General features: G+C 40.2%; 1 protein-coding gene across 7 annotated transcripts; it reads left to right on the forward strand.

Moving 5' to 3' along the window:
* On the forward strand, nucleotides 1–25,831 carry st3gal4 (ST3 beta-galactoside alpha-2,3-sialyltransferase 4). Of its 7 annotated transcripts, none has more exons than XM_051397253.1 (12): nucleotides 253–402; nucleotides 8,745–8,812; nucleotides 10,853–10,924; nucleotides 13,433–13,514; nucleotides 13,845–13,934; nucleotides 15,256–15,353; nucleotides 15,733–15,796; nucleotides 16,341–16,436; nucleotides 18,062–18,251; nucleotides 18,728–18,865; nucleotides 24,482–24,634; nucleotides 24,745–25,831. In XM_051397253.1, exons 3-12 carry the CDS (start codon nucleotides 10,903–10,905, stop codon nucleotides 24,832–24,834), a joined length of 1,023 nt encoding a protein of 340 aa, XP_051253213.1. In that variant the 5' UTR covers nucleotides 253–402; nucleotides 8,745–8,812; nucleotides 10,853–10,902; the 3' UTR covers nucleotides 24,835–25,831. The 7 variants fall into 7 exon arrangements, 5 of the variants coding, with proteins under 5 accessions (XP_051253211.1, XP_051253212.1, XP_051253213.1 ...); XM_051397254.1 differs by lacking the exon at nucleotides 253–402 and adding an exon at nucleotides 414–432; XM_051397255.1 differs by lacking the exon at nucleotides 8,745–8,812 and having other exon boundaries at nucleotides 256–402.
* The last annotated feature ends 1,302 nt before the right edge of the window (nucleotides 25,832–27,133 follow it).

Genomic DNA, 27,133 nt, shown 5'->3' on the forward strand with positions numbered 1-27,133 from the left:
ATCCGTGGTATTCGGATCTTTCTTCTCTCCAGCGGCCCAGCGCGCGTCCCCGCATGCGCATGCGTCCATGTGCTGGGAGGAAAAAAGGGAACGCGCTGTAACAGTGAGAAAGCGTTCCAGTAAACCGCTATATCTGCGTGAGGACTTCATACCCGCCACGCCAACAGTAAACTACTCTCCGCGGTTCTTGCTTTCACTATATTTCTTCAGAGGGATGAGCTTTAATGCTCACGCCACATCCTCGCTTCTGTCCGTGTGTGCGCTTTGCTGGCGGACGCATATTTCTCGTTTTCCCACGCAGTGATTATCACCAAAAGCAACGTGAACTTGGTGGCAACATCACTGTACAGGACAACAGGCTCGCTCCACGGATTAAACCTCATCTGTCGGGCAGCAGTGCTGGTGAGTAGCACTGTTAAAACCCTACCCGAGGTAACATGCAGCGGGGAGCCTGTGTGTGTGTGTGTGTGTGTGTGTGTGTGTTAGGAGTTTTTGTACATATTTGTAAGGGAGGCATGACACACTGATCTGGTGTAACTGGTCCCCACTGGATCACAAGATATCCAATTTAATTTGTGTGGCACGAGTCTTGATTTGTCTATTTGTGTCAGTGTGCTTACCTTTCCGTTTGGTTTGGTTGGATGGATGGATAGGCCTTCACTGTGCACTGTAGACTGGGATGGAAAAGGCTTGGCTGCATTATGTTCATGAAGGATAATGACATATTCTTGAATGTATTCAACCACGGACAGTTATTATGTTCCCTGTGATCAGTGGCAATGAATCTAACTTGAAGAGGAATTGAAGTTACAGTCTGACACTAAACCAGAGCCTCGTGGCATTGTTTCTCAGAAACTCTAATAATCAGGAAATGTTAAGTTATGACGTTCACTGAATCAATACTGCTTCTCCGATTATCCAAAAAGGTGCCCAGGCTTGGATTTTAGTTCAGTTGGATATTTTGAGACAATGTCACACTAACTAACACATTTTAAAGAAAGCTTACTCATAAACAATTCCAAAAACTAAGTGGCAGTGGGATCAGTTTTAATAGTCAAAGTGTTTATTAACAAGTGAAAAAAAATATCACAGCATTGATATTAATAAACCCAGCAAACTCAAGGGGAAACTGTAACATTTATATGAAAACCTACGCATCCTAGTCATATATGAACTGAGATGATCTTTTATACATATTGGTCAACTCAAAATGACCTTTTATTGTTTTGGACAGTTTAATCAGTATAAGATCATCATTTACATTACTAAATACAGTCACTGTTCAAGTGTTCCGGTGTTAACATATATCACTAAAAAGTTAATGTATTGTGGTACAAGCTACATGCAGTGATACACTACTCTTTGAAGAGTCTCCTGCTCATCTTGCATCCACAGCGGAAACTTACGGTAGAGCGTTTCCTGTAGATAAGCTTGCATGTCCAACCTTCAGTTTAGTAAGAGTTGGTGGTGGTTTGTTGATGTGAGCAAGGAGCTGGACAGTAGGGCTGGGCGATATGGCTGAAAACTGTATAAGTGTTTCATATCAGTCGATATCGAGAATTATTGATTCGTTTTTTTAACCTATTCTAAATGAGGACCAGGAGAAAAAAAGGTTGAGTTTAAATACTTTTATTTTAAATGTAACCTTTAACCTTTATAAAGAGGTCAACACAACCATGAAAAACAGTCAAATAAATAAACATACTGGTCAATGTGCAAATATAGACATTAAATACATGCTTAATCCAACAAAATGTGCAAAGTATTTTGTAAATAAAAAATTGTACACCTGAGGTAGAACTAACCTCTTTGACATGTAACAAACAGTAATATGTCAGTATCAAACCAGCATAAAATTATAAAAATAACACAACAACATGGTTTCACTGCAAGGAAAACTGTTTCATGTAAAGCTTGATGAAAGTGCTTTCGGCCTGGTAGAATGTAACGGGGGTCAAGCACATAAGCATGAGATTCTTGTACCCAGACTTCTCAACTGTTCTGAGCGGGAGCATGTCCTTAGCTAAATGATACGCCATTGCATCCGTTATATCTTTATATTGCTTTGATGTTTTGTGGTATGGCACATGCTGCCGTGTACCTCTCGATGGTGGTCTGTTGCCGCTTGTGTGTTGTTCCACTTGTACCGGCAGATGTCGATGGCTGTGGCTGTGGCTCTTTGAGACTGCTGTACTCCAGCGGATGAGAGCGGCTGAGGTGTTAAAATAAATTTGTCGTGTTGCCAGACTTGGCAGGGACAACGACCTTGCAAAGTTTGTAGACAACATCGGTCTGACTCTTGTCTGACTTAAAATAACCAAAATATTGCCAAACTGACCTTTCCTTTTTTATCTACAATTTCCTCCTGCGCTGTTGCACTCATATTCTCCTTTCAGTCCACGCCGTTCTTTTGTTGTTGTTGTTGTTGTTGTTGATGCCACCAACCTGGCTAAGCTGGGCTGTGATAGGTAGAGAGGCTAAAGCCCTTCCTCTGCCTACATCCCCCAGAATGACTTGCGGTTCTGGCTCGGGGTTTTCTTCCTATTTTTCTCTAACAGAGTTCAAGTGAAATTATCGAACATTCTATCGAACGTATTTTCTATTGATATTGATCACGTGTCTATCGCGATAGATATCGTTATCGTTTTATTGCCCAGCCCTACTGGACAGCAGTTAAAGTCTGCAAAATGCACCTTGATTGCAGTTGGACTGAATTAATAACATAATAACTTATACTGTACGATACATAAACATTACTAGAGATAATGTTTATAAAGTTTGCTGCTAACCTAGTGAACACATGTGTTCTCACCAAATTACTATACTATATATATATAAACCTTACATTACTTCATTGTATATTAGGCAGAAGCTTGGTGTTTGCTGGCGCCAATGAGACTGAAAATGGGACTGTATTTTAACATTAGACATGCTAATGAATAGCCTAATGCTAACACACACATAACAGCAAATGCAGCCACATTACAGTAATTCATGTAACTGAGCAGCTCTCAGCAGATATGAGAATGAAAACAAGATGGCTCACTCGTTAGCTACTTCCATCATCAGAAAATAAACAATGTATGTAATTCAGAATGTTACAGACACAGTTTAAAGTATTCTTGATGCATTTGTGAGACAACCATGGACCATATGTGTATTTGTACAAAAATGTACAAATCCGATTAAATCAAAATGTAGTATCTTATTTCCTGCCCACCTCTCTTGAGTCGCACATTGGCGGTACAGATCGGGAAGGAGATACACATGCACGGTACTGATCAGGCAGAAAGTATGCATCATCCTCCGCCATGGTGAACAGCTTCTGCCTCCAGACAGGGCCTTTCGCAAGTAGCATAGTTTCTCTAACACACCTGGAACGGGAGGGTGTGGCAAGGGCGTTGTAATCCGCAACTAAACCACTAGATACCACTACATCTTACACACAGTTCTTTCAGTTACAAGATAAAACGTATCTCTTTTACCACAGGCTGGTGCAATGTTTGGCAGTTTGAATATAACATTTTATTTAGGGGAGGGCTTAACTCTGCCTCATTAAATGTAAATTATTTAGTGTTCTTTGTCAACTGAAAAGTTGCTTGCATTGCAGAGAAGTGCTTAATTAAAAATTTGGGGGGGGCTTTTATTGCCTTTATTACAATAAAAAATAGCTAAAATGGTTGTTCAAAGTATAATTTAAAATATTATGGTGGGAAAGTTGGCAGGCACATTGAGACAGTATTAATTAAATGTTTATTGGTGTTGAAAACATAATCCAAAAATGTTAGTTCAATTGGATTTTTTCAACATATGAACTGTGGTAAAATTGTTGATGGTGCCACCAAGTTGTTAAATATATTATTAATATTGACTTAATTTCTTTTATAAATATTTTTTTTTTCAGGCTGCTGTATTTACTCACTGTCGCAGCAGATACGCAAGAAAGAACATACATGTAGGCAAGTGCACAGATGTTAATTTAATGGGGCTTAGAGATGTTTTGCACATGGCAACTTGTAGCAAATTAGCTGAAAGACCACAACATGCCCTTTGCAGTTATGACTCAGTCCTGCTTGAATCAATCAATCTGTCTTAAAAACTCTGATGAATACACATCTGCCCTCAAAACATTCATCTCAGGGAAATGTAATCAGACTCTAGTACGCCGGTCACTGCAGTGAAGGCCTCTATAAGTCCTTGGGGGACATCTTGTTATTGAGTTTAGTCACATTTAGCCCAATAAGAGTACATTTCATAAATTGTGAATATTTACAATAGTAACTGATGACAAGGGCCTTTTACTAGACCTCAGTTTTGTAGTGGAATCACATTATTTCAGTTTAATAATGTGATGAATAAATGTGTTGATTTGTTTACTTGGAGAGTGCAAGACACAAGGAGGAGGAGGACCCACAGCTTTTTTATTTTGCCTCAAGATCCCCAAAGGGGCTTATCCATCCTTATCCATTATTAATTATAAGAATGGCTATTTTAATGAGAAGTTTTTCTCTGTCAATTTATATCTAATGGTAAAAATCTCCTTACATGAGTTGTCAGATTTTTAACCCAACAATAGTGGTTCTTAACATCAACAACAAAAATAAACAATGATAAGGCACTGCATGTGTTGCTTTTTGAAAGTCACATCCCATTGAATATGGAATTGATTATAATGTTATTCTGTTTACTTTCACTTCTCATATTCCGGGCCTTTCACTGCCATACACACACACACGGGGGAAATTACTTTCGTTACAACTATACAACATATAATATATAATAAAACCCTGCATACCATCCCAAGGTTAACAGTAAAAAACAAATGAGGCTTGCTGCTGCAGTTCCCACCCTCCAGAGTAAATTAGTCACTGTCTTTATTCAAGTTTGATCTAATCTCACTATTACACAGTTGAATTGTTTCTTATCTTGTGTGGTATTACTTTGTTTGTGTAACACACTTTGTAACTATGTAACTTCTTATCATATTTGCAGAGTTCAGTATGCTGTCATTGTCTTTCTTACTGCATTGCTATTGTGGTGAGATGCCTTCTTGTTCTTTGATTACAGGGATAGTACATGCACAACAACTACCTATAGTTGCGTCACAATGTGCGGTCCTTTGCAGTTAGGAAGGACCGCAAAGCCCCAAAAAAAGGAATCTTGGTTCAATATGTTAGTGTGTGAACCGTCTGTGATGACCAAATGGAAATGGTCAGCTTCTGCCAAAATACAACTGAGCAAACGTTCTCCATAATTATGACCAGACTGATTTCCAAAGTAGTGAGTAGGGCAAACATACTGAGTCACTAAAGAGTTTCCTGGATGTGTGCTGACACACACACACACACACACACACACACACACACACACACACACACACACACACACACACACACACATAAGATACTATTGTCAGATTGATAGCTACACAACTACTTACCAAAATTACAAATGATATTCTGATTGTAATGCCATGATTCTATATCATGATATATTAGGTATGCACATTTTTTTGGAAACATCATATCTCATTTCTCATGTCAATGTCGTTTCCATCATATTTGCAAAAATCTCAAAATATATAGAAATACCCAGAGTTAATTTCATTTTTACATCAAGAAGAGTGCCCTGTCGCCATCATTAAGAAGACTTCAACGCCAGTATGAATCACATGCTGCTGGCTAAGAGAGCCTGACTATGGAAGATGTGATCTGATTAGCTTGAGTTGGCATGAAGTCTTGCAAGAAAGGAAACATGCTTTTCTTAGTTTTAGTGGAGTTCCTGTTGGGAAACATTTACATTATCGAAGGCTTTCCCCACGTTCCGGGCAATCATTCTATCTTGAGCAATAGGGGACTCTACGATTGCTTGAGTGGCGAAAACAGTAAGGAAGGGACCTTGAAACTGTTCAGTCAGTCCAAATTTCTTTATATCCCTTTTCTCCAAGCAGTGGATCAGTGCAGCTTATTTACAGTGAGGATCAGCTTGGCCCAAACCAAAGAAAACAACAAACTAACTAAAAATGAAAAACGAATAGACACAACTTAGGAAAAAGGTAACTAGAGGTATCAAAAATAACCTCAACTCTTCTCAGGGCTATACCTTAAGCTTGGGCCCCTGGCAGCTAACAAACTGTGTGGCCTGCTCACCAACATCCTCAAAAGTAGTCTCCCCTGGAGAACCCTCAACTCCTGCTTATATGTGCGGTAGCTCCTACCACAGGAAGCAACAATTAAGAAAACAATTAACCTTTAGCATTCATTTATCTAATACCCAATAGTCAAGTTTTATAGGTCAACAGTAGAAAGAACTCACTACACATATCAAAAGAGTAAATAGAATAGATCCCAACTGTTCAAAATAACCAATCTCCCAAACGCCTCCTAAATCTCCCCCCTCAACTATACTACACGTGGCACATTCCCCCAGGAACCTGACCATAAAAGGAGTCCACCTGGGCGGGGACTGGTTTGCCAGTTCCTGGGTCCAAACCATAAGATGGCCAAGTGCAATCATGTTTCAACCCAACATCTGTCCTAATTACCAAACCCCAGACACCTGCCGGCTAGATGGTATGTAAAAAGTAGCTGAGGTGGACAAGCACTCTATGTTGTGTCTCATTTAAGTTACAAGTCACGGGGCATCCCCATGACAGGGACCATCCTGAGAGCATAACTCCAAATATTATAATACTGTATAATAATAATTTGGTTGACTTTCTGTGTGTGCAAGTATATAGTAGTTACACAGGTTAGTTTGAAATTCAAAACTCCAAGGGCATTCTGAAACACATTTCCTCTTGAGACAAACAAGAATGGAAGAAAAAAAGCAAAGACTTAAAATTCTAAATTGTGGATGACAAAGAGGGTTCAGGGAAACATGAAGCTGCATCAGTTACGGAACAGTTATGGTCCATCTCATTTACAGCAGAAGTGATACAGCAAAATGTAATGTCATAAGTGTGGAAATAAGTGTTCAGCTGTCCCAGTGTGTTAGTGTAGTGGTTCCTAACCTTTTCTGTCTGATGTGCCCCTTGTCAGATGAACTCAAGTGGCTCTTCATCAACACCTCCCCTTGTACTGCAAGTGTGGTCATTTGATCTGATTTCAAACTGGGTGTTATTTCATTATTTTAAAGTCATAACCCCCCCCCCCGCAGGGAATCACCACGTCTCATCTACTGTACATTCTACATACCCATGGCTCCCCGAACATGCTGTTTCTCATGCAGACGCTTTTTGAACCAAAAAGGGTTGATTATAGCCTCCAATTTATTTGAAAGCTGTTTTTCATAAAAGCGCTCAAAACTTTCAAATGGGCACCAGATTTAGCTCTTTTCACTGGATTAAATTCTGGGATTATGTCTTTTAGGGTTGATTTTCTATTTTGAGCAGTATGTACATGCGATTTTGCGTTAGAGGGTGTGTCTGTTGTTGAGCGAAATCAGCTAGAAGGTGAAAGGGGCGTAAAGAAGAAGGTAATTTAGAGTCATCATTTATGTCCGTGCCGACTACGTTGCAAGGACTTCATATTGACTTCATAAATCTTACAATAAAAATGTTAGGTCTTGCATTCTGTGTTCAATGATAATTAATGATACAAGGACCTTTTGCCACCTTTTGTGGTGTGTGTGTGTGTGTGGGTGTGTGTGAAGACACATGCTCACAATTCAAAATGAATACAAGGTACAGTCTTCATGCATCAGTTTGATTAGTAATTAGTAAGTTATTTGTTTACATCCTCACTCAACACAATGACCCCTTAAATATCGACCTCATATTGATACCACCCGAGTATGGTGATATACATATTTATTTGTAATTAGCTTAATTAATGACAACATTAACCTAAACATTAACTACTTTGTCAGCCCTCACCTTCTTTGGGAAGAAGGAACTTAACTTTTTCCCATGCAGTGCTTTTGCCAGGATTGCTTCCCTGACTCATCTTTAATCACTACAGTGTGTGACTGAGCTCTTTAAGTGGTCTGTTTGCGTTTCTTTCGAGATGCACACTTCGTCTTGCAGAAATCCTTTAAGAACATTAGGGGTGAAGGGCATTTCTGACAGGACTAAATCTTACTAGCACCTTGAGGACTTTTGCCAGTGTCAGTCAGCCGGGGCCGGAGCGCCTCATAGCATTGCACAGCACAGCACTTGACCCCTTCTGCTCTCCGATTCCCAGCCAGCCCTCCATCCACCCTCCTCCCCCACACACTGTATCACACACAGTCAGCTATTGTGCTGCTCTGCTGTTGTGTTGCCTGTGGTGTCTGTGAGGAGGTCCGGTGCCTTTTGTGCCTTGTGTGCTTCATGCTCCTGGGAGCTACAGTATGTCCAGCTGTTGTAACTCCCACAAATGCTGGGTGGCGGTGATAGGCACGTTTGATAGAGGGTGATAGGGCTATAGGTATAGGGCTTGTTTAGTCTATAAAATTCCCATCAAACTGACATAGTTGAATTGCCTGTTTGGTCCAACTATTAGTCCAAATAACCAATAATAAATCCATAATAATCATTTCAGCATTAAATATATGCTACAAAATAAAAAGATCAGCCCATATCATGGCTCTCATGCCTGTATTTTAACGTATATCATTTGAAAGTGCATATGAAGTTCATGTATGGAGTTTCCTCTTTAGGAGTTCCTTTTTAGTTCAGTGACAAGTAGAAAAGAATGAAGTTAATTGTGTAGATATCCATTTGCTTTCATGTCACGTCAGTCATGTTTTGCTATTTACTACAGGGAGAACGTCAGCCTCATAACATCTGTACCACTGAAGATTAAATCGTTGGAAATGAAAGAGGGAAAAGGTAAGATGTTCTGTAGCATGTTGTAGTTTTTTTGTTAAAGGGACATTGTGTAGTTTTTTAAGTATTTTATGAGCTAAAATCAATGTCTTCATTCATAAATGTGTCCTCATTGGTGTAAAATTACCTCTGCCAATGATCTGACTTATTCTCGTAAGCGAAGAATTTCTTATCTGTATATACATTGGACGGGCAAGTCCATGGAGGCTTCCATGTCGTTCCGCAATTTTGAAAAACCATAATCGCCGAGAGGGACATAAAGCTCTAGCCTACCTGTCTAGGTAATCCACACCGCGTTTTCGTTCAGAGCCAGCATCACGTGACTGAAACCAGCTATAACGGAGAAGGAGATCAGTGAGAGGCGCTTGTTACTGCCCCGGCACATTTGAAAGTCTGCACTGCACTTTAGTTAATAATGGATGATCATACTTATGCCGAGCCACAGGAAAAGGAATCCTCGTCGCCAAAAAAGCGAATTAAAAGGGCAACGTGACTGGCGAATTCAAAAAACGAGGGTAAACATCGGGGTAGCTTTTCCCGGGTGGAAAGAGCTAATGAAGGATAAAGAATTCAAAGGGACACTTAAGTTGCCTGCTTTCTCCTCGACAGGTAGGCTTCTTGGTACATAACGGCTACCATAGTTGCAATACGCATTTGAAAACGTGAGGCACTAGAGAGCACTATTCGTTTGAATGCAAAATACAATTTCACCGCTAGATGGGAGAAATTCCTACACAGTGTCCCTTAAATGTATAATGGGTGGCGGCACAGAAATGTTAGAAAACAGTAAAAAAAAAAAAAAAAGGCTTTGATTGTTGGTGTTGTCAGTCCAACCCCCAAAGATATTCAGTTTACAATGAGGTTAGACTGAGAAGCTGCATATTATCATATTTGAAAAACTGTGCAAATAATGTCACTTTGACTAATGGGTTAACCAACTTGGGCACAGCAAATACATGCACAGAACAGTTGAATCATGTGCTACCTCGCCAAAGCACAACAGAGAAGAGGGTAAAAAAATCCTCTTGCTTGTATCATAAGAGACAACAATGTGTTTGAGGTTTTGCTTGTCTACACATTCGTTAGTGTTTGTATAATTTCCTAAGCAATAACTTAGATAACAAACACAGCCCAGCCTCATATCCGGTTCAGGATGAAAACACACCCTCTCCATTATAAGGAACCCTGATTCAGAAGGCTGCAGTATAATATCATATGTTATGTTTCCAGGGAGGGACTTGAGTGTCCACATAATGCAGCGTAAAATCTGTAGAACGTCCCTGTGGTGGTGTTAATTGATCATGTGGTCTCCACTCCCTCGCTGTCTCACACTTTGAGTGGCCATGATTTACTAGCAGCTTTACAGCAGTATTAGATTACAGTTGTTGCAATGTAACAAGACCATACACACACATAGACATTTAAAAATAGATATTCAGCTGTGCTCTTCTGCAGTGTGCTATTGATTGTCAGTGCTGAAGCAGCATCAGGCATGTTCAGTGGAAATACTTGGTTATGGATGCCTCTGGCCTCAGGAAGATTGTGGATAAGATGTGCATTGTGCATTAAATAGTCTGATGTATGTAGCGTTGAATGCCTTTTAATCTGATCTAAGCCGTAATCTGAACTCTCCGAAGCACAGTTGAACCAAGCGTAGTGCAGAAGCTGATGTGATGCTGGATCCTCTTAAACGCATCAGCCTTCATCTGCTGCCCCTCTCTCTCTCTCAGCTTCTATCTCTGTCTTTCTTGTATTCTTTTGTTCTTATCTGAGTATCTCTCCCCTCTTTTCTGTGCACCCTCCTGTTGTGTTTTTTGCTTTCATGCATCAGTGTGTGTGTGTGTGTGTGTGTGTGTGTGTGTGTGTGTGTGTGAGTGGTTGGGTGTGTTATTAACTGATGTGTATTTGAATTTACAGCATTTCCTTTCTTCTTTCAAACCATCTGCTCAGAAGGGGAGTAGGTAGTTTAGAAAGCTGTTTAGAAAGCGGTTCAGAGGAGGTGCTAACAAATGTGGTCTCTCTCCTATGTGTACCCGTCACCAGGATAACCTCATGCACTATGTAGACATGAGAGGCCCTAGGAGCACGTGAAGATGTCCCAGAAGGCAACTAAAAGTAAGCTGTTTCGCTGTGATTTGTACATTTTTTTTTATCTGATGTTAACGCTTTTTCTGATTTGCTGTGGGCATATAGCAGATTGCTTGAATGGGACTTTTCTCTCTCTTGATATTCAGTAAAGCACTAATCTGATGTGAGTGTTCACATGCAAAGATGAGAGGATTATGGACCACAATGCACTTTGTCACAGATTAACAATGAGATTTTCATTGGATTACCTGTGCTCACAGTTAGTTTTGTTTAAAATCAGCAGAATGTTGACTTTGAGGTCACTCATTGAAATAATTTACAACCTTCAATGTAAAATGACACAGTACATCAACATACTGTGTTAATGCTTAACATCTACTATTACAGTTGGCAACAACAGTCTTGTTGCTGTACGAAATTTTTTTTCGTGTTGTATGGGTCACATGGCAGTCCCAAAATGGCTTACACACTAGGGTGGCCATTTCCTTCACATCAAAAAAGAGGACACTTTGCATACACAGGGACACACAAGCAGATATTTGTTTGGTATGATCCAGTTTTAAATTGAAATGTTTTTCCACCAGATTATATAAAGGTGCATACACATACCACATAGCTAATAATAAATATACAAGATACAGCTCATGACAACGTGCCCTTCCAATTCAGATTACATAGGTCTAATAAATATCATACAGAAACTGTTCTTAATGTTTTTATCTGGATAGATAAAGGGTAAAAAAAATACAGCACCTTCAGTATGAGCATTTTCAGAATTTCAGTCCAACAACCGACGTTAGCTCACGTTACGTTCTCTGTCGCTGAGAGCTTGATTGACAGCCTGGTGGTAACCTAGCAACTGAGGTGATCTTGGCGAATCAACACATTGCTCATTTGAATATTAAATTTAGCCATGTGTTGATAGGTCACCACACGAAAATGTAACCAATGAAATTACTTATTTTGACACACATTTTTAGCCAATAAGTATGAAACTAACGAGGTAATGTGTCAAAAGGCGAACCTTTTTGTTATTTTCTCAAAAGGAGGACAAATGAGTGTCCGACTTAAGGCTACGCCTGCAGCCGGACAGGGCATTTAAAAGCCGGACTGGCCACCCTATTACACACGCCCCCTAAACTCAGCCCGCAAGACATGGATGACAATTGGTAAGCGCGTGTATCATGACCAGACAAACAATACAGTCTCTTAGACCCATACGGCAAACCCAACAGGAGGTCGGCCATTTTGAAATTTTGAATTTCAGTGATTTTTTTTATTGGATTGTACATCTGATTTGGTCAGTGCAGTCTAAAGACGTTCGTGATGTGCATCGAATGGCGTATATGTGCCGTCGCGTCGAATAATGACACTTCGCCAAGAAACAGGAAGTTGTCATAACTTCAGTGTACTTTGTCCAATCTCACCGAAACTTCACATGTCTGATAAGAGTCCTGCCCTGAAAACATTTATGTACCATTAATCCGTCATTGTCAGAGCGCCACCTACTGGAAACAGATGACACATAACGCAACCCCAGAGCGCCCTGACGTGCGCGGACTGCAAGGGCCCGATCATTGCAGCTTGCTGCTTTAAGTGTGTCTGCTCTTTTCCAGTCTTTTTGCCAAGCTAAGCTAACCAGCTGCTGACTGCAGCTTCATATTTAGTGTACACCAGGGTGGTATCAATCTTCTTAACTAACTCTTGGAAAGAAAGTAAATAAAATTGTCCCGTCCCGCTGTAGTCGGAAAGGTTGCTGCAAGCTTAAAATATTGGATCACACATAAATATGAATTCATGGAGGTAAATGTACTTCTCACAGTGACTGTCAAATTTCAAAAGCATACCACTGATATTAGGCTTTATACATGGTCTGTTTTCCCAGGACAGACATTCATAGTGTGTGTAGTATCTATAAATGGAAGAAATAGAGACGGTGAGTGTCTTGAAGATGATTTAATGCCGATGTGGTTACACTTCCTGTCTTTGAACAGCTCATTATGGGGTTTCCCAAAACTCTCAATGCTCTCTCAGTCATATTCTCTCACTCACTCACTCTTGATTCAAACCAAATCAAGGTCACAGAACTTGTGATTACAGTGCATATTAAATTTCACTTGGGTGTCTAAAATGTGACTGGTAATTGTAGAAGAACACATGTCTTATTGAATTATTATTAGGTTAATGTGTTTAAATTGAATTTCTTATTTCACTCTCTGTTATCAATCAGAAACCACATTGGGTGTAGTGCTTACTGTAGACTAATGCAGTTGTTTCGAAATAGCATCAGATACCGGAAAGCTATTAATAGTCATTTCAGTTTTATTTTTCAGTACTGATCTTGGTACATCTTGGTGTGTGAAATGAGGTTGAGCTTGAGGTTATTTTACACCACAGTTTCAGTCACTGCAGTGTCCTTCACATGAAAAAAATTAAATGTCACTTTTAAGCCATACTGTGTGGTTGGTGAAATTTGATGATACTGATTTTTAAAACATGTATGTTTGCCTCTGTTTTCGTCCTCTTTGACTCCAGCATGGTGCCTTAGGCTTGTCCCAGTTCTCCTCTTCTTCATCTCCTTTGTCACATACTACTGTTCCTATGCCATACTTCAAAGGTAATTACACACACGCTAACACAACCATTTCTTTCTTCTTTCTTTTCTCAGTTGTCCTGGTATTGAGGTCACACAATTACATAAATGCCCATTTCTGGTAAAAAAAAAAAAAAAAAAAGTAAGCATGAGGTCTGTGCAGTGCTGAGTCAATAAAAATTTAAGAAGACAACCCACATTCTGATCATCCAGTGGTCTGAGCTGCTGGTCAGGTACTCACATATGCCCATTCTTGCACTTTTTGAGTGTTCTGGACCCAGTTACTGGCACACTGTGTTTTTATGGATTCAGCAGCAGTTTTCATGCCAGTTGTGGTGATTGTCTGTGTTTCAGCTACGGAGGCACCAGCAAGTCTCTGAACAGTAGCAAGTCGCTGTGTGGTGGCTGGCTAACCCAGAAGAAGTGGGAGAGCCTTAACTTTAAGTGAGTAATGGCATGTCTGTGTTTTTTTTACAAACTGGAAGGAGTGGATGGCTTAAGGGAGAAAGGTGTGCCAACATTTTTATTTGAACATGAGGTGCCAGGCTTCTTGGAACTGTTAGGATTGCTTCTTCGCAGTCGTGAAGGAAAAGCATATTTTAGTGAGAAAGAACAGGAGTTATTATAAGGAACGACTTTCCATCTAAATCCTCATCATTACCCTATGTTTCAATAACTCAAATGGAATGCGTTGATAAAATGGTTGAGAGGGAGAGCTGATGTAAAACCCATTGTTGGCTAAGAATGAGCTCTTGATAAAGTTGCATTTTTCAGAGCCAGACAATAGCTTGTTTGTTCTCCTCAGGTTCTGCCTTGTTAAATAATCATTGTTCCACAGCCCTGACCCCCCTCTCATTTATTTTCTCTTGCTCTATTATCAGTTTATCCAGCTGTATATTTACTTTTGATCTTTTTGTGGGCTCTGTACTGTTACAAAATAGTGATATGGTCTCCATCTGTGGTTCGTCCCAACCTCCTCCAAGGTCACTGTTTATTTCTTCAGCTCAGTAGACCTTCCACTTTCTGCCCTTTGACCTTTTAAACAGTCAAGATTCATCTCCTCTGTGTTCGATCCTGTAAAAGAACATGACTTGCATTCTCACATGATGTTGCTGGTTGCTTGTTGTTGGATTTTCACATCAGTCATTACAGTCACAGGGAGGCCTTCCAGGCAATCACAGTGACATTTCTCTAATTAGATCCCTCCCTGGAGATTTATCCTGATCTCCTGCGAAGAGCTAGCTGGCACACAAGGGTAATAAATGTCTAAGAGACTCACTGTCAAAGACAGTAGGTCATAAACGGCTGGAGTCTGAAGCCAGCGAACACAGAAGAGCAACAGTTTCACATATTACAACCTGCCACATTTGTCTCACTCCACAGGCTCTGTAACGTTATTGTTTTCTTTTCCCCTCTCCTGAGGAGATAAATACCAACAGCAGGTTTTAATGAGGGAAATTGCTATTGGATGAATGACATCATGTAAATGGCTGGTTTGCTTTTGAGTCTGCTTTACCTACTTAATAGATACCAGTACATTTGGGAAAGTGCACGTCAAGCCTTTCCATGAGCCAGAATGAACTCACTACTGTTTGGCATCACAGTTGGTATTGTCCATTGTGTGCTTCTGGTCCTTCTTCTCACGCCTCATTCATATCCTCCCCTCTCGCCACAAACCTTCCTGTAACATAATTCATCTATACTGTGAAACCCTGTGCGTTGCCGTATTAATGTTATAAATCCTGCTCTGACATTTTTCATGCAGCATTAGCAGACAGACACAGCTCTTTCTGAAACTGGAGGATTTTTTCTGGCGGGAGCATCTGTCAAATCTGGCATTACCTTATGGCATTAAGGGCAGTGGTAGGTTGATTTTACATTATCCTCTGCTCTTTCTGCTCAGTCTACTCAGCATGTCTCACATCTTGGTATTACTGCTTTATGAAGGTGGATGTTTTATCTTTTTTCATATGTACAGTTCAGGTTCACATAACTGAAAATACCTTCACAATATTCTGAGAATTAATTTATGACCATATCTGATGCTTCACTGTTATAAAGGCATTGTGCTTTTATTAAAAGATTACCAGCCTTCATTCTGGACTACGTATCTATTGTAATCCTGGAATTAGATTTCCGACAGCTGAAACACTACACAGCAGTGTTTTATGTGAATTGTACTTCTGTGTTCAACATTTTCAAACGTTTAAAACCTCTGGTTCTTTCTCACTTTCCCTCCCAGAGCTGCTGCTACTGAAAGTCCTGGCTGTAACTGCAAATTATCAGTTGCCAGCCAACATTGAAAAGTAAGTGCAAGCCAACCTGGAACTTTGATATTGAAGGTCAGCGTTTTATTCCTATAACCCAGGTTTGATCTATTAGCCCCTATTGTGTTTGATTTTATTTGACTGATTCCATAGTGCAGAACAATAGTCATTGTACAGTGCTAATAATGCAGGATTGGCACCAACAAATGTAATAACACACACAATTAAAACTACAACAAGAATATTTGTCTAACTTTGTTACTGGTTGAATACATGTTCCTGCTGTGGTACATCCTGTAATATGTGTTTAGTGTTCATGATTACTGTGATTATAGGTACTTATGAGTTAGGGCCACATAACCGTTCCCCATAATCAATAAAGCATCCTCTGGTAATAGTTATGAATAAGTTGTGAGTTATGTTTTTGAGGATGGCATTTGGTTTCTGACTATACAAAACTCATCTCAGGACCTGTGGGAGGGTTGCATGAGCATAAATGTGCCACATTTGAACTGTGTGTGTGTGTGTGTGTGTGTGTGTGTGTGTGTGTGTGTGTGTGTGTGTGTGGTGTTTTTTTCCACAGCCTTGAATGCAGAACCTGTGTAGTCATAGGCAATGGTTTTGCCATTAAAAACAGCTCCTTGGGAGGCATCATCAACAAATATGACGTGGTCATTCGGTAAGCACAAAGGAGAACGTCCTATAAAAGTATTGTTATAAGTACTATGACAGTTGTCATAGTTGTCAGTTGTTGTTATTACTGCTAACTATTTGACATGCTGTACACACCGAAGAGGAAGTACAAGTTTTACAAACTCACTTCACTAAATTTTGATTACACTCCAAGGTGTGCATTTTTAGAATGTGACAGCACTATAATTTAATATCTTACAAAGTTTGACTCAGGTACCTGGTTAGCTCAGTCGGTAGAGCTGGCGACACATGTACGGAGTTGCTGCAGCAGCCCGGGTTTGAATCTGACCTGCGGCCCTTTGCTATGTGTCATCCCCTCTATCTGCCCCCCTTTCCTGTCCATCTTTGGCTGTCACTATAATAAAAGCAAAAAAAAAAAAAAAAAAAAAAACTTCACAAAGTCTGTCTCATTAAAAATAGTGATACAATTTTTAAACCCAAGACTTCTTCATATAACCACCTTCATGTTTCAGGATTGTTAGGACTGAGAAATAATAACAATGAGCCTTGCAAATTGACTGTATAAAGGGAATGTGGTGAAAGAAGGATATGAATTCACTTGGCTGACTAATGATGGACATTATCCGACTGTGTGACCGTTTGACCCTGACACAGAGCCGTTCGCTCAGCAATTAGCAAACTTTTGGGTCAAGTAAAGTTCTCTAATGGAGAAAAGAAAGCATTTAGTTTACACAGGGACAAAGACACTCAGCAAATCTGACTTTACAGCCTTGGAATGAACACATGCATTCTGAGTTTTTATAAGCCTCTTTCAAACAGCCAGAATTTGGCCTGGCCACAATGCATTTTTCTCCCCCCATCAACCCCCTCTCCCTCACATCTCTTCCTCTCTTCTCAGAAGCTAATCGTTCCCTGGCCAAGTAGAGTAAGGTTATTGACATTCAGAATTCAATGCATGCCTGAGACTTTGACGTCATCAGCCTATTTCTGTCATAGAAACACCGTTGGACTCTAATAAAACCTGTCGAGACTTGAGTTTCCAAAGTGCAGACTAATCATTCAACCAAACAAGGTCTCAGTCTCTGTTACTGTGTTAGTTATTTGGTAAAGGAATGAGTTATTATGTGGTTTTTAGAATTTGTTATATTATAAGAGGGATGTTTCCAGAATGAAGCGCATACTGATATTTAAGCCTTACCGTGTGAGTTAGTTGTCCTACTTGCAGCCTTTTTTATTATTTTATTTTATTTACAGTCAGCTCAGGGCATACGTGGAAGGAGAAGAAGGAACTCAGTACAAAAACATCCTGGTTGCTGACTAATGGCACACAACCAACATCAATAGGCTACCAAGACACGACAATCGACATGCACGACTTACTACCGGTTTGGCAGTTATAGTTATTTTATAGTGTTGAAAGCTTTGGGACGCTTGCACTGCTTAGCCCGATAGAAGCCCCAAATACAGCGGAGGTGGGGAGTGCAGCAAAAGACGCAGGTTGAACATTTTGCCCTTTATGCTCAACAACATTTCAAAGGACGTAATGTGACTATGCTTGCGATTAAACAAAAAACTGCAAAAATGGAAATCCTTTAGAACACAAACCTGACAATTCTTGTCCCTGAATGCTGTATTGTGCCCCTGCCTCAGGTTGAATGATGCCCCAGTGAAAGGCTATGAGGAGGACGTAGGAAACAAGACCACCATGAGGTTCTTCTACCCCGAGTCGGCCTCTTACAACCCTGGACTGCACAACGAGCCTGGAACACTTATGGTCATGGTGCCTTTCAAGCAGCAAGATCTACGGTGGCTCAAAGAGATCCTCTATAATGAGAAGAGGGTACAGGATATGTGTGAGAATGCACTCTCTCGCACACAAACACACACGCACACACATACTTTCCATCTCACTTTCTTTCCCTCCCCCTCTGCCTCACATAAACACACTCCTTTTAGCTTCTTTTTTCAGCCCTTGCCAGCCATCCATATCAGGAATAAATACTTAAAAGGTTCAACTTCAGTGATGCCAGTGCCCTTCAGAGTTAAATGTAGTTTCCATCTCAGACACCCTTCACTCTGTTGCTCCCGGCACCTCCGGCCTCCTACTGCTAATAGTTGCAGGGTCATTACTTGCTAATTTGCACATTGATTTAGTTGCCTCCAGACAAGAGGGAGTCATAGGTTCAATCGCATCCCTGTTTGTGCAAATGAACTCAGTGTGCTTACCAAAAATAGGAAATCTGTCACTCCCTCTCTGTCCTTTTCCTGTCATATCCTGTGTCTTATCTTTCGTCCATGTTTATGTGTGCCCTCCAGGTCAGGAAAGGCTTTTGGAAGCCCCCTCCCCAAATCTGGCTTGGTGACGTCAGTAAAATCAGAGTGCTGGATCCCCACTTTCTGCACCAGACTGCCGACAGACTGCTCCGGATCCCTCAGCATCCCAAAAGTAAACAGGTGAGAGATCACTTCCACCTCATTGAAGTCGGAATCATGAAGCTGCAGGCGTGCATATCACAAGAGGTTTTGGTTCAGGTCCACACCAAATTGTTGACCTCAATATCGACCATTTCTGGCATTTTCAGCTGAATTTTCCCAGCAGAACCTTCTCTCTTGTTTGTTCCCTGTCTCTCATACCTCCCTTTTTTCCCTTCTTGCCCTTCGCTACTTCCCACATGAATGTTAACAAGGCTGGATGGAGCATCCACTGATTAGCCACAGCTCCTCGAGTGATATGCTTTGAGCGCTGTGATAAACAGTTACTGCAAGAGGCATTTCTCTTGAAATGTAGCTGGGTCAATAGCAATTTTGCAGATCCAATTACTGCAAAACATGATGAAGATTAGCTTCTGCTTGGCATTCTGGCATCTCATTACAAGATAAGCTCTGCATGTCTTCTGGGCTGCACAGTGAATCTCTGGGAAATAATTGGCTTTTGAAGGAAAGCCAAAATAGTGTGTAAATATAACCAGATGCTCTGTTTTTAGGAAAAAGCACAGTTTCCAGTGTTTCCAAGCTGATTATTACTGTTTTCTCCGAAAAAAGGTCTGGATTTTGTGACCGCAACTGTTTTTTCATGAGGTCAAGGTTTAGGTTATCTTCACTGAGCATGTTTTGTTACTTTTGGCTCAAAGAAACAAATATGAAATAAAAGGGTAAAGTAAAGGAATGAAAAACAACAACAAACAAAAGTGAAAACATAACCGTAAACTAACTCACAAAACTACAACCAAAGAGCTGCGATTTTGCAATGAGAAAACATAATGCGTGACATTTTTCGCTGTGTACCATTGATCTGTTTTTGTTCCACATATTGGACCTCAACTCCCTCTTTGGCTGAGGCGATTGGATTTTGAAACACCCTGTGATTTGACTTGGACTATTACTCATGTAGAATGAAGCTTTTATTGGCCCATTGTAACCCATCTGCCATGTGTGGCTTGTTGTGTGTTTGGTGGGGATTGTCTCTGAAATGGGCCTGAGCCAAGTTTTGTTTTGGTTCTGCTTGTTCCCCTCTTCTGAGCCCTTTTTTGTCAAAGAGTGGGTGTGTTGCCCTTTTGGACTGTAGTACAAACAGAACTGGCTGGTGCATGAAAAGAGTGAGCAGTGGGGAAGGCAGCGACCCTACAGGCGATCAGTGGGCTCGCCCGACAAGAGCTCTGCGCCATCTGCACAGACTGTATGGAGAGGGCCGGGGGAAGAGGATGGTGAGCAGGAAAAGAAGGAGAAAGATGGAGGGAAGTACAGACAGTTACATGTTGCTTCTGAAACTGATTTGACTTAATGCAGTGCTGCAAATATATATATTTACCCTGATTTAACATCCTTAACCCGCTAGATTTCCCTTATCTTGTCTTATTCTGTCTTTTTCCTATTTTCTGTCCTCGGCTATTCCTCCTCTGCTAAATGACAGCAGGAGTCCTGACTGTAGCGCACACACACACACACACACACACACACACACACACACACACACACAGGCACACAGGCAAAAACCTGTGCTCTCGCACATGTAACCGTGTCTCTCTTTTCTCCTCTTTCCTTCTCTTTTTTGCTTTGCAGACACGCTTGCACACACACATAACTCTAATGTTCACCCACCTCCCCAAACACAGGCTTGTGTTGAGCCCTTGTAGATCTGGCTTGCAGTGGTGACAGTATGTAGCCCCCCTCTCACCAAGGCTCCATGGGCCTAAGTCCAAACTATGTGCCGGACCGCTGCAGAGCTCTGGTGTTCGCCCATGTGCTGGCGACCACATGAGGCTAATACACACAGAATGTCAGCTGTGTCCCATTGCGGGGGGAATTAAAGAAAAAAAAGTCCTGCTCAGTGCAATAGCGAATTTAGAGAGGAAAGAAGAGTGCAGGGAAGAAGTTTTGTTTCAGTTTCTTATCAAATGGAAAATGGAATATACTGATGTAGCGCTTCTGACCTCTCAAAGCACTTTACACTACATGCCACATACTCCCATTCGCACACATTCATACACTGATGGCAGAGGCTGCTATGCAAGGTGTAAAATACTACAAAAATGGAAAAATACTTCCTAAGCCACAACTTCCTCAAGGCTATTATTGTCATGGTATTTATCTATCACTGCAGTCGACATATGTTGCACATCTGTTTACACACACTTTTATTTGGTGAAATTTAACCATTAATAACCATGTCCTCGTGCTCTTTCTTCACGCGTTTCTCATCAGGGAGTTAGTTAGTAGAGAACCTATCTCTCAGCCATCTGAGAGCCATTGCACACTTATGATCTCAGCTTTTTGAAACTGTGCTTTGAAGAAGGTCTTGTAGAATGAAAACCACTATGAAAGGTCTAATAATTGTTATTTGCATATTTACAACACTGCTAATATTTCTGTCTCAAGTAGGACGCTGAAAATCTCTATTCAAATGCAGCTTTAGGCATGACAGATACACCAGTATGCCAAAATACCAAGCACAATGCGCGCAGACACACACACACACACACACACACACACACACACACACACACACACACACATATATGCTTGCCTATATGTACACATTCCAGAATATACAGTTTCTTGTCAGCGAGGCCTAAAGCAATAGTTTGATATTTTGGGAAATACAATTTGCTTTCTTGCTGAGAATTCAATGAGAAGACTGATACCGCTCTCGTATCTGTCTGTTAATATGAAGCTACTGTACAGCCAGAAGCCAGTTTCAGTTAAGCTTAGCTTAGCATAAAGACAAGAAACAAGGGGAAACAGCTAGCCTGGCTCTGTTCAAAGGTTAAATTTGCCTACCAACAGTGACCTTGCATGTAATGTCCTGCAAAACCACAACAACAGATTAAACAAATGAGATACAATGTGTTAATTACTGAGCTTTAGGAAGAGGAAATGTGGGAGGACATTGTAAACTCTGGTACGTGCGACAGAAATTTCTCTGTAGGGCTGTCACAGAGGAAACTAGATGATTGCATGGAAAGCTGTAGAGGAGAGACGTTTGATAGAGCGGTTGGGAAAGTGCAGCATTTTGGAGAGGGAGTGGAAAGAAAAAGTTTCTTCTGTCTCACGGCCATGTGGGAATGATTCTTCTTCTTGCCTCTGTGAACATGGATAATCATTGACAGAGTCATACGGGAAATGGCAAACAACAGAGGGAAATATCTGTGCACAGTAAGAGCCCACCAGGGACAACACAACAAAACACGTCTCAACTCATTAAATCTCACATTAGTTTTGTTTTCAAAATGATGTCGGAGAGGTCAGATAATGTCACTTTGTTTTCTTTTTTCTTTTTTTTCTTTTCTTTTGCAAAGGCAGATCACAAGTGGCAGGCAAGGAAGCTGCAGAAAAATTTATTTTAGCACTATTTTTAGGACAAAGATTTCTTTTGTGTAGGGCTACACAGGACATTGCAATTTTCTTCTCAATAGAAATAAAGCATTTTGACACAGACATGGAACATTGGATACAGGCAGAGGAGGATGACATGCAACAAAGGCCCCTAGCTGGAATCAAAGCGGGGTATTCACAATTCCAGGATGCCCTTTAAGAGAGAGTTTGTATATTATGCCTTTATATTGCTATTCCGATTAATCCCTTCGTAAGAGAGTTGGTATGATGTTGTGCAATAGTGCGACCAGCTAACATGTACAGTGCCAATAAATTAATAAATAGGTCACTCATAGTTCACTGGTGTTATTAGTTTGACATCATAAATTAAATACAGATCACCTGTTTGTATGAATGAGGGGGGAAGAAATCACTATCCAGATGCCCAGACCTCCCCACATCAACTCTAGGCGGTCAGTGGTGCCCAAAGTGCTTCTGCTTAATATTGACTACTTTATTGTAATTAGCGAAGGGGGTGAATACTGCTCATATGTAGCAAAAGCAGCAGCTTTAGTTCCGCAACAAGCAAAAAGTCAAATCAGAGTCAACTGAGAGTATCAGTGTGTCTGGGATTGTGTGTCCGTGTTTTGTGTCTGAGTCCCCCCTTAAAAATGAGGTGCACATCTCAAAGGGCTCATCCTCAGATTTAACTTATCGATAAAACAAGTGTAATTGACTGTTGAAGGTGGTTGAAGATCACTTGAGTCTTGGTTTGGACTATTAAAATTGCTATCAAAATGTACCCTGCAATTCCTTGTCAGAGATCTAGTTTTAGCTATGAAATGTGTTTGTTCCATCCATTGATGAAGAAACACTGTTTGTCATTTGCATCACAAATGACACATACTGTATTTGCCATGGATAAAGCCAACGCAACCCCCCTAAAAAAAAAAAAAGACTGAATCAAACAGAGCAAAATAGCTGAGGTTCTTTTGTGAGTCTTAGGCTCCTTTCAGTAAGGGCAGGGTAATCCATTGTATCAGTTGCTGCACTACGAGAACAAAAGCACCAGAACTTTTTTTTTCTTTTTCTGGTGTCCAAGTCTATTCCAGTAACATTTTAAGAAACAGAATTTGTATACATTTGGTGATGTTAAAGCAATTTCTCAAGGATTTTGCTCAAAAACCCTCAAATGGAAAATTAGTCTGAAGTTACTGGCATCAAAGTAGTGAGTAAGCTTCTGGAATCAATCAAGTTTGCAGGGTGAGACTTGCTAATGTGCAAGTAACGCTTCTGTAATGCAACTAAGACCTTCGGGGTACAGGTAGTGCTGTGTTAGTGATGATACCGCTGTGGTGCACAGATCAGCAGTGGCTGCATTAAAACAGCAAAGTGCTCACAAGTTGTCTCTGAGCTGCAAGGCATTACATTTTGATAATGAGTATGTACAGAAGGGGTGAGGGTTTAGTAAGGGGTCAGCAGCTAAAGATTAAAATATGAGGATTATATTGAATCATTTGAATAGGTCTACCTCACAAGGTTGAGCCCACTATTGTACAGCTCACACCACATTACATGTTTTAGATTACATGACATTAATTTTGCAGATTCTAAAAGCGACGTAGAAGAGGTGCATTCAAGCTCAAGAGCTAGATGTCGTAAGTTACAGGAGGTTCATGACAATTAATGTTGAGTTTATGATATAATGATGATAGTAATCTGGAACATGGAGAAAGGCTTGTGTTTGATTACCTACAAGGAAAGGTCAAAAGCAGCAGTTTCTGTTGCCCTCTGTTACCATCTAGTGGTGAAATGGGAGGCTGTAGTTGAGTCGTAGTAAACCTGTCTGCTTCAAGAGTGTGAAACACTGAACTCTAGCTTTCACTTCACAACAATGCAACAAAAAGCATTTTGCCTTTTTTACATAAATGCTCATTTCTTATATTTGTCTAGCAAAGGTTGTGCGAGTGCATGTAGATTTAGCACACCTTGTATTTCATATCACAGCATGCTTAATATGCCTGTAGTTTTCAATATGTTAAAGCCCCTGTGAGTATATTTTTTATGTGATTCTGATGGCATATTGTTTTGTTTGTAGAAAAATGACAAAATCCCAGTGGAATTTGGTGCAGTTTCAATGTTGCTTTAAGCTCATGTCTGAAATTTTCAAATCTTACACATTTTACAGGGGATTTAAAAAGTTTGTCAGGAGACACTAAATTATTGCAGTAGGCTGTCATTAAGTTTTGTTTGTTCCAGAAGCCAGTGCATCCTACCACGGGTATCCTCGCTGTGTTTGTAGCTCTTAACTACTGTGATGTGGTCCACGTAGCCGGTTTTGGATACCCTAACTCAAAGAGCCAAAGGCACCCTATCCATTACTATGGATATGACACCATGAAGTCTATGAAGGTGGGTAGCAGTCATCTACAGTAGTTCAAACGTCCTCTATGGTATAACATAAACTCTGATAAAGCGTTTAATTCTCTGGATACTGATGCTCCCTATTCTCTCTGTTGCAGAATTCCTACCATGACCTCAATCATGAAGCTGAAGCCTTAAAAAGACTGGAGGATTCAGGAGCCATTTTATACCTGCACCCACATTTATGATACACACACTTTTCCAGTCGATTTAATCCCAAAAAATACTAAACACCAAATCATATTTGAATTTGGACGGGTCACCCGATCCAGATTACATCCTAATGTGCCTTCTGCAGTGAGATACAAGACATTTTGTTGGTGCATTAAATCATAAGTGTCATAGATCAAGCTCTGATGAATGTTTATTTACTTGGCACCTTATATTCTGTACAACTGAAAGACCAGAAAAGTGATTTAACTGCTTTTTAAACAGCTTTTCTTCGATTTGCCATGTAGAATAACCTTGGCTAAGCACTAACGATTAAAGGTTACTGCGTAACGATTAAAGGTGTGTAACATTTCTGGGTTTTGAATCATGACTAAAATTTAGTTTACACTAACTGTACACGTGGTGACCCAGTTACATCAGATTATGTGGGATATTGGATAGTTCCAATGCTCTGATGTTGTTTTTAAGGCTGTGTAATAACGTGGGTTTATGAATGCCACATCGTAGGAATTAAGCATTTCAGATATACTGTTTGAATGTTTTTTGTTTTCTGTCCAGAGATTCAATGCCTATCACTAAGATGTAAAACTAATCAACCCGGATTATTTCTTGCTGTAAACACTCACTGTGGTTTAAGATTCATTTTCAGTTTTATAAATTCAGTTTTTTCTTATGAACTAAAAATCAGCTTTAAGGTGAAGGGTGTGTTAGAATCTATGGGGATTTTTTGAGAACTGTACTTTCAATGTCTTTTAGTTTCAATGAAAGGAAAATGACCTGATTACAAACCTGATTTACACAGTTAGCTGGATTAGGGTGACGTTTCTTTTAGATTTCTTGGACTGGAAATACTATTTGTATTTTGCTCATTGTTTTAATTCACATCAGTTGTCTTTGTTTTTTAATTTATTTAATCTTTTTGTTTTTCAAAACTTTACTGGTAAATGGTACCACTGGATATTTTTTATTGTACAGAATTAAATAAAATTTTAATAAAGAGGAAATCAAAATGAATCTCATTTGATTTTAATTTAACATCCATATAATTAAAATGTTTTGTCATTTATTGACCACAACAGACTTGTGTATCTGTTGTATGGAAATCACTTTATTTGCAGCAGTCCTGATTGAACCTGCATTGAGTCGTTAATAATATCACAGTCACCACTAGATGGCAGAGAGCCTCTACTGCATGCATACTATACAATACGCACTCTACTGCACTGCACATGGTGCAGTCATGCAGCAGCCCATCTTAAAGTGCCTGGAGGTAATGGTAACAACAAAACTAGCACCAGCACACGTTAGGGAACACATGTACAGTAAGAACATATGGAAGACCAGAACATTGCACAATGCTAATAACTGAGATTGACTCACATGCATGTGCCACTAGCGACAGATGTTAGTGATGGTTACTCTCTGTATGCACGGCTCTCTATTAGAGTTGACATGAATGGACTTGTGCCCTTGGCATTTATAAACTAGGCTTACTCATATGGTGGTACAACATCAGCTGTGACAGAGTCCAGTTCATCAACTGAGCTCAGAATGTAGGTAGATATGTGTTGTGCCTTCAATCGTAGGGATGTAAAGTAAATCATTTGTACTAATACTACTACTACTACTACTCCTGTATTAATAATAGTGGAAGCTTACTTATATTGAACTACATTCCTGATTTACTGGTGTGAATGTGATCTTTTATTAAGGTCAAATCTCAAGTGATGCACACTTGAGTGCAGTGTTTTGAATAATGATGCAGATCTGCTCAAGGTCAGGCTGTGAGAAAGGTACTTTGTACTGTAAGTTAGATGTACTGTGCTGGTGTCTGCTACTATACTAGCAGAAGCCATTGCACTACAGCAACTATGAAGGGTTTTTACTACCATGTAATAATTCTACTATTGTTCATTAGCACAGCTGTGTGTTCTGTTCTGCCCAAATCTGTGTGTTTTGCCTGCATATTGCTGATATGGAGGACAATCCTGTTTGCAGCAGGGTAGAGACCACAGTCATACGCCTACCCTCATATTCAGTTCACTAGAATTGTCAATTGTTGGCGCTAACTGATTTTCTTGCCACTGAAACCCAATCTGACAGAAAACAAAACATCCTTTTCAGCCCACTTGAAGCTCATCATTTCAGCTCTGAGAGCCATCCATTATGTGTGGAGGGGGTATTGTCTCATACTGTAAAACCATCAATTTTCACCCCTTCCTCATGCATTCAGACATGTTTAAAAAAGCACACAAGTTCCACATTATTCCATGTTTCTCCTCATGTGTACAAAAACCTAAACCCTCTTTCCAGTAT

The sequence above is a fragment of the Dicentrarchus labrax genome, unplaced genomic scaffold (genome assembly GCF_905237075.1).
Source record: "Dicentrarchus labrax unplaced genomic scaffold, dlabrax2021, whole genome shotgun sequence".
Lineage (NCBI taxonomy): Eukaryota > Metazoa > Chordata > Actinopteri > Moronidae > Dicentrarchus > Dicentrarchus labrax.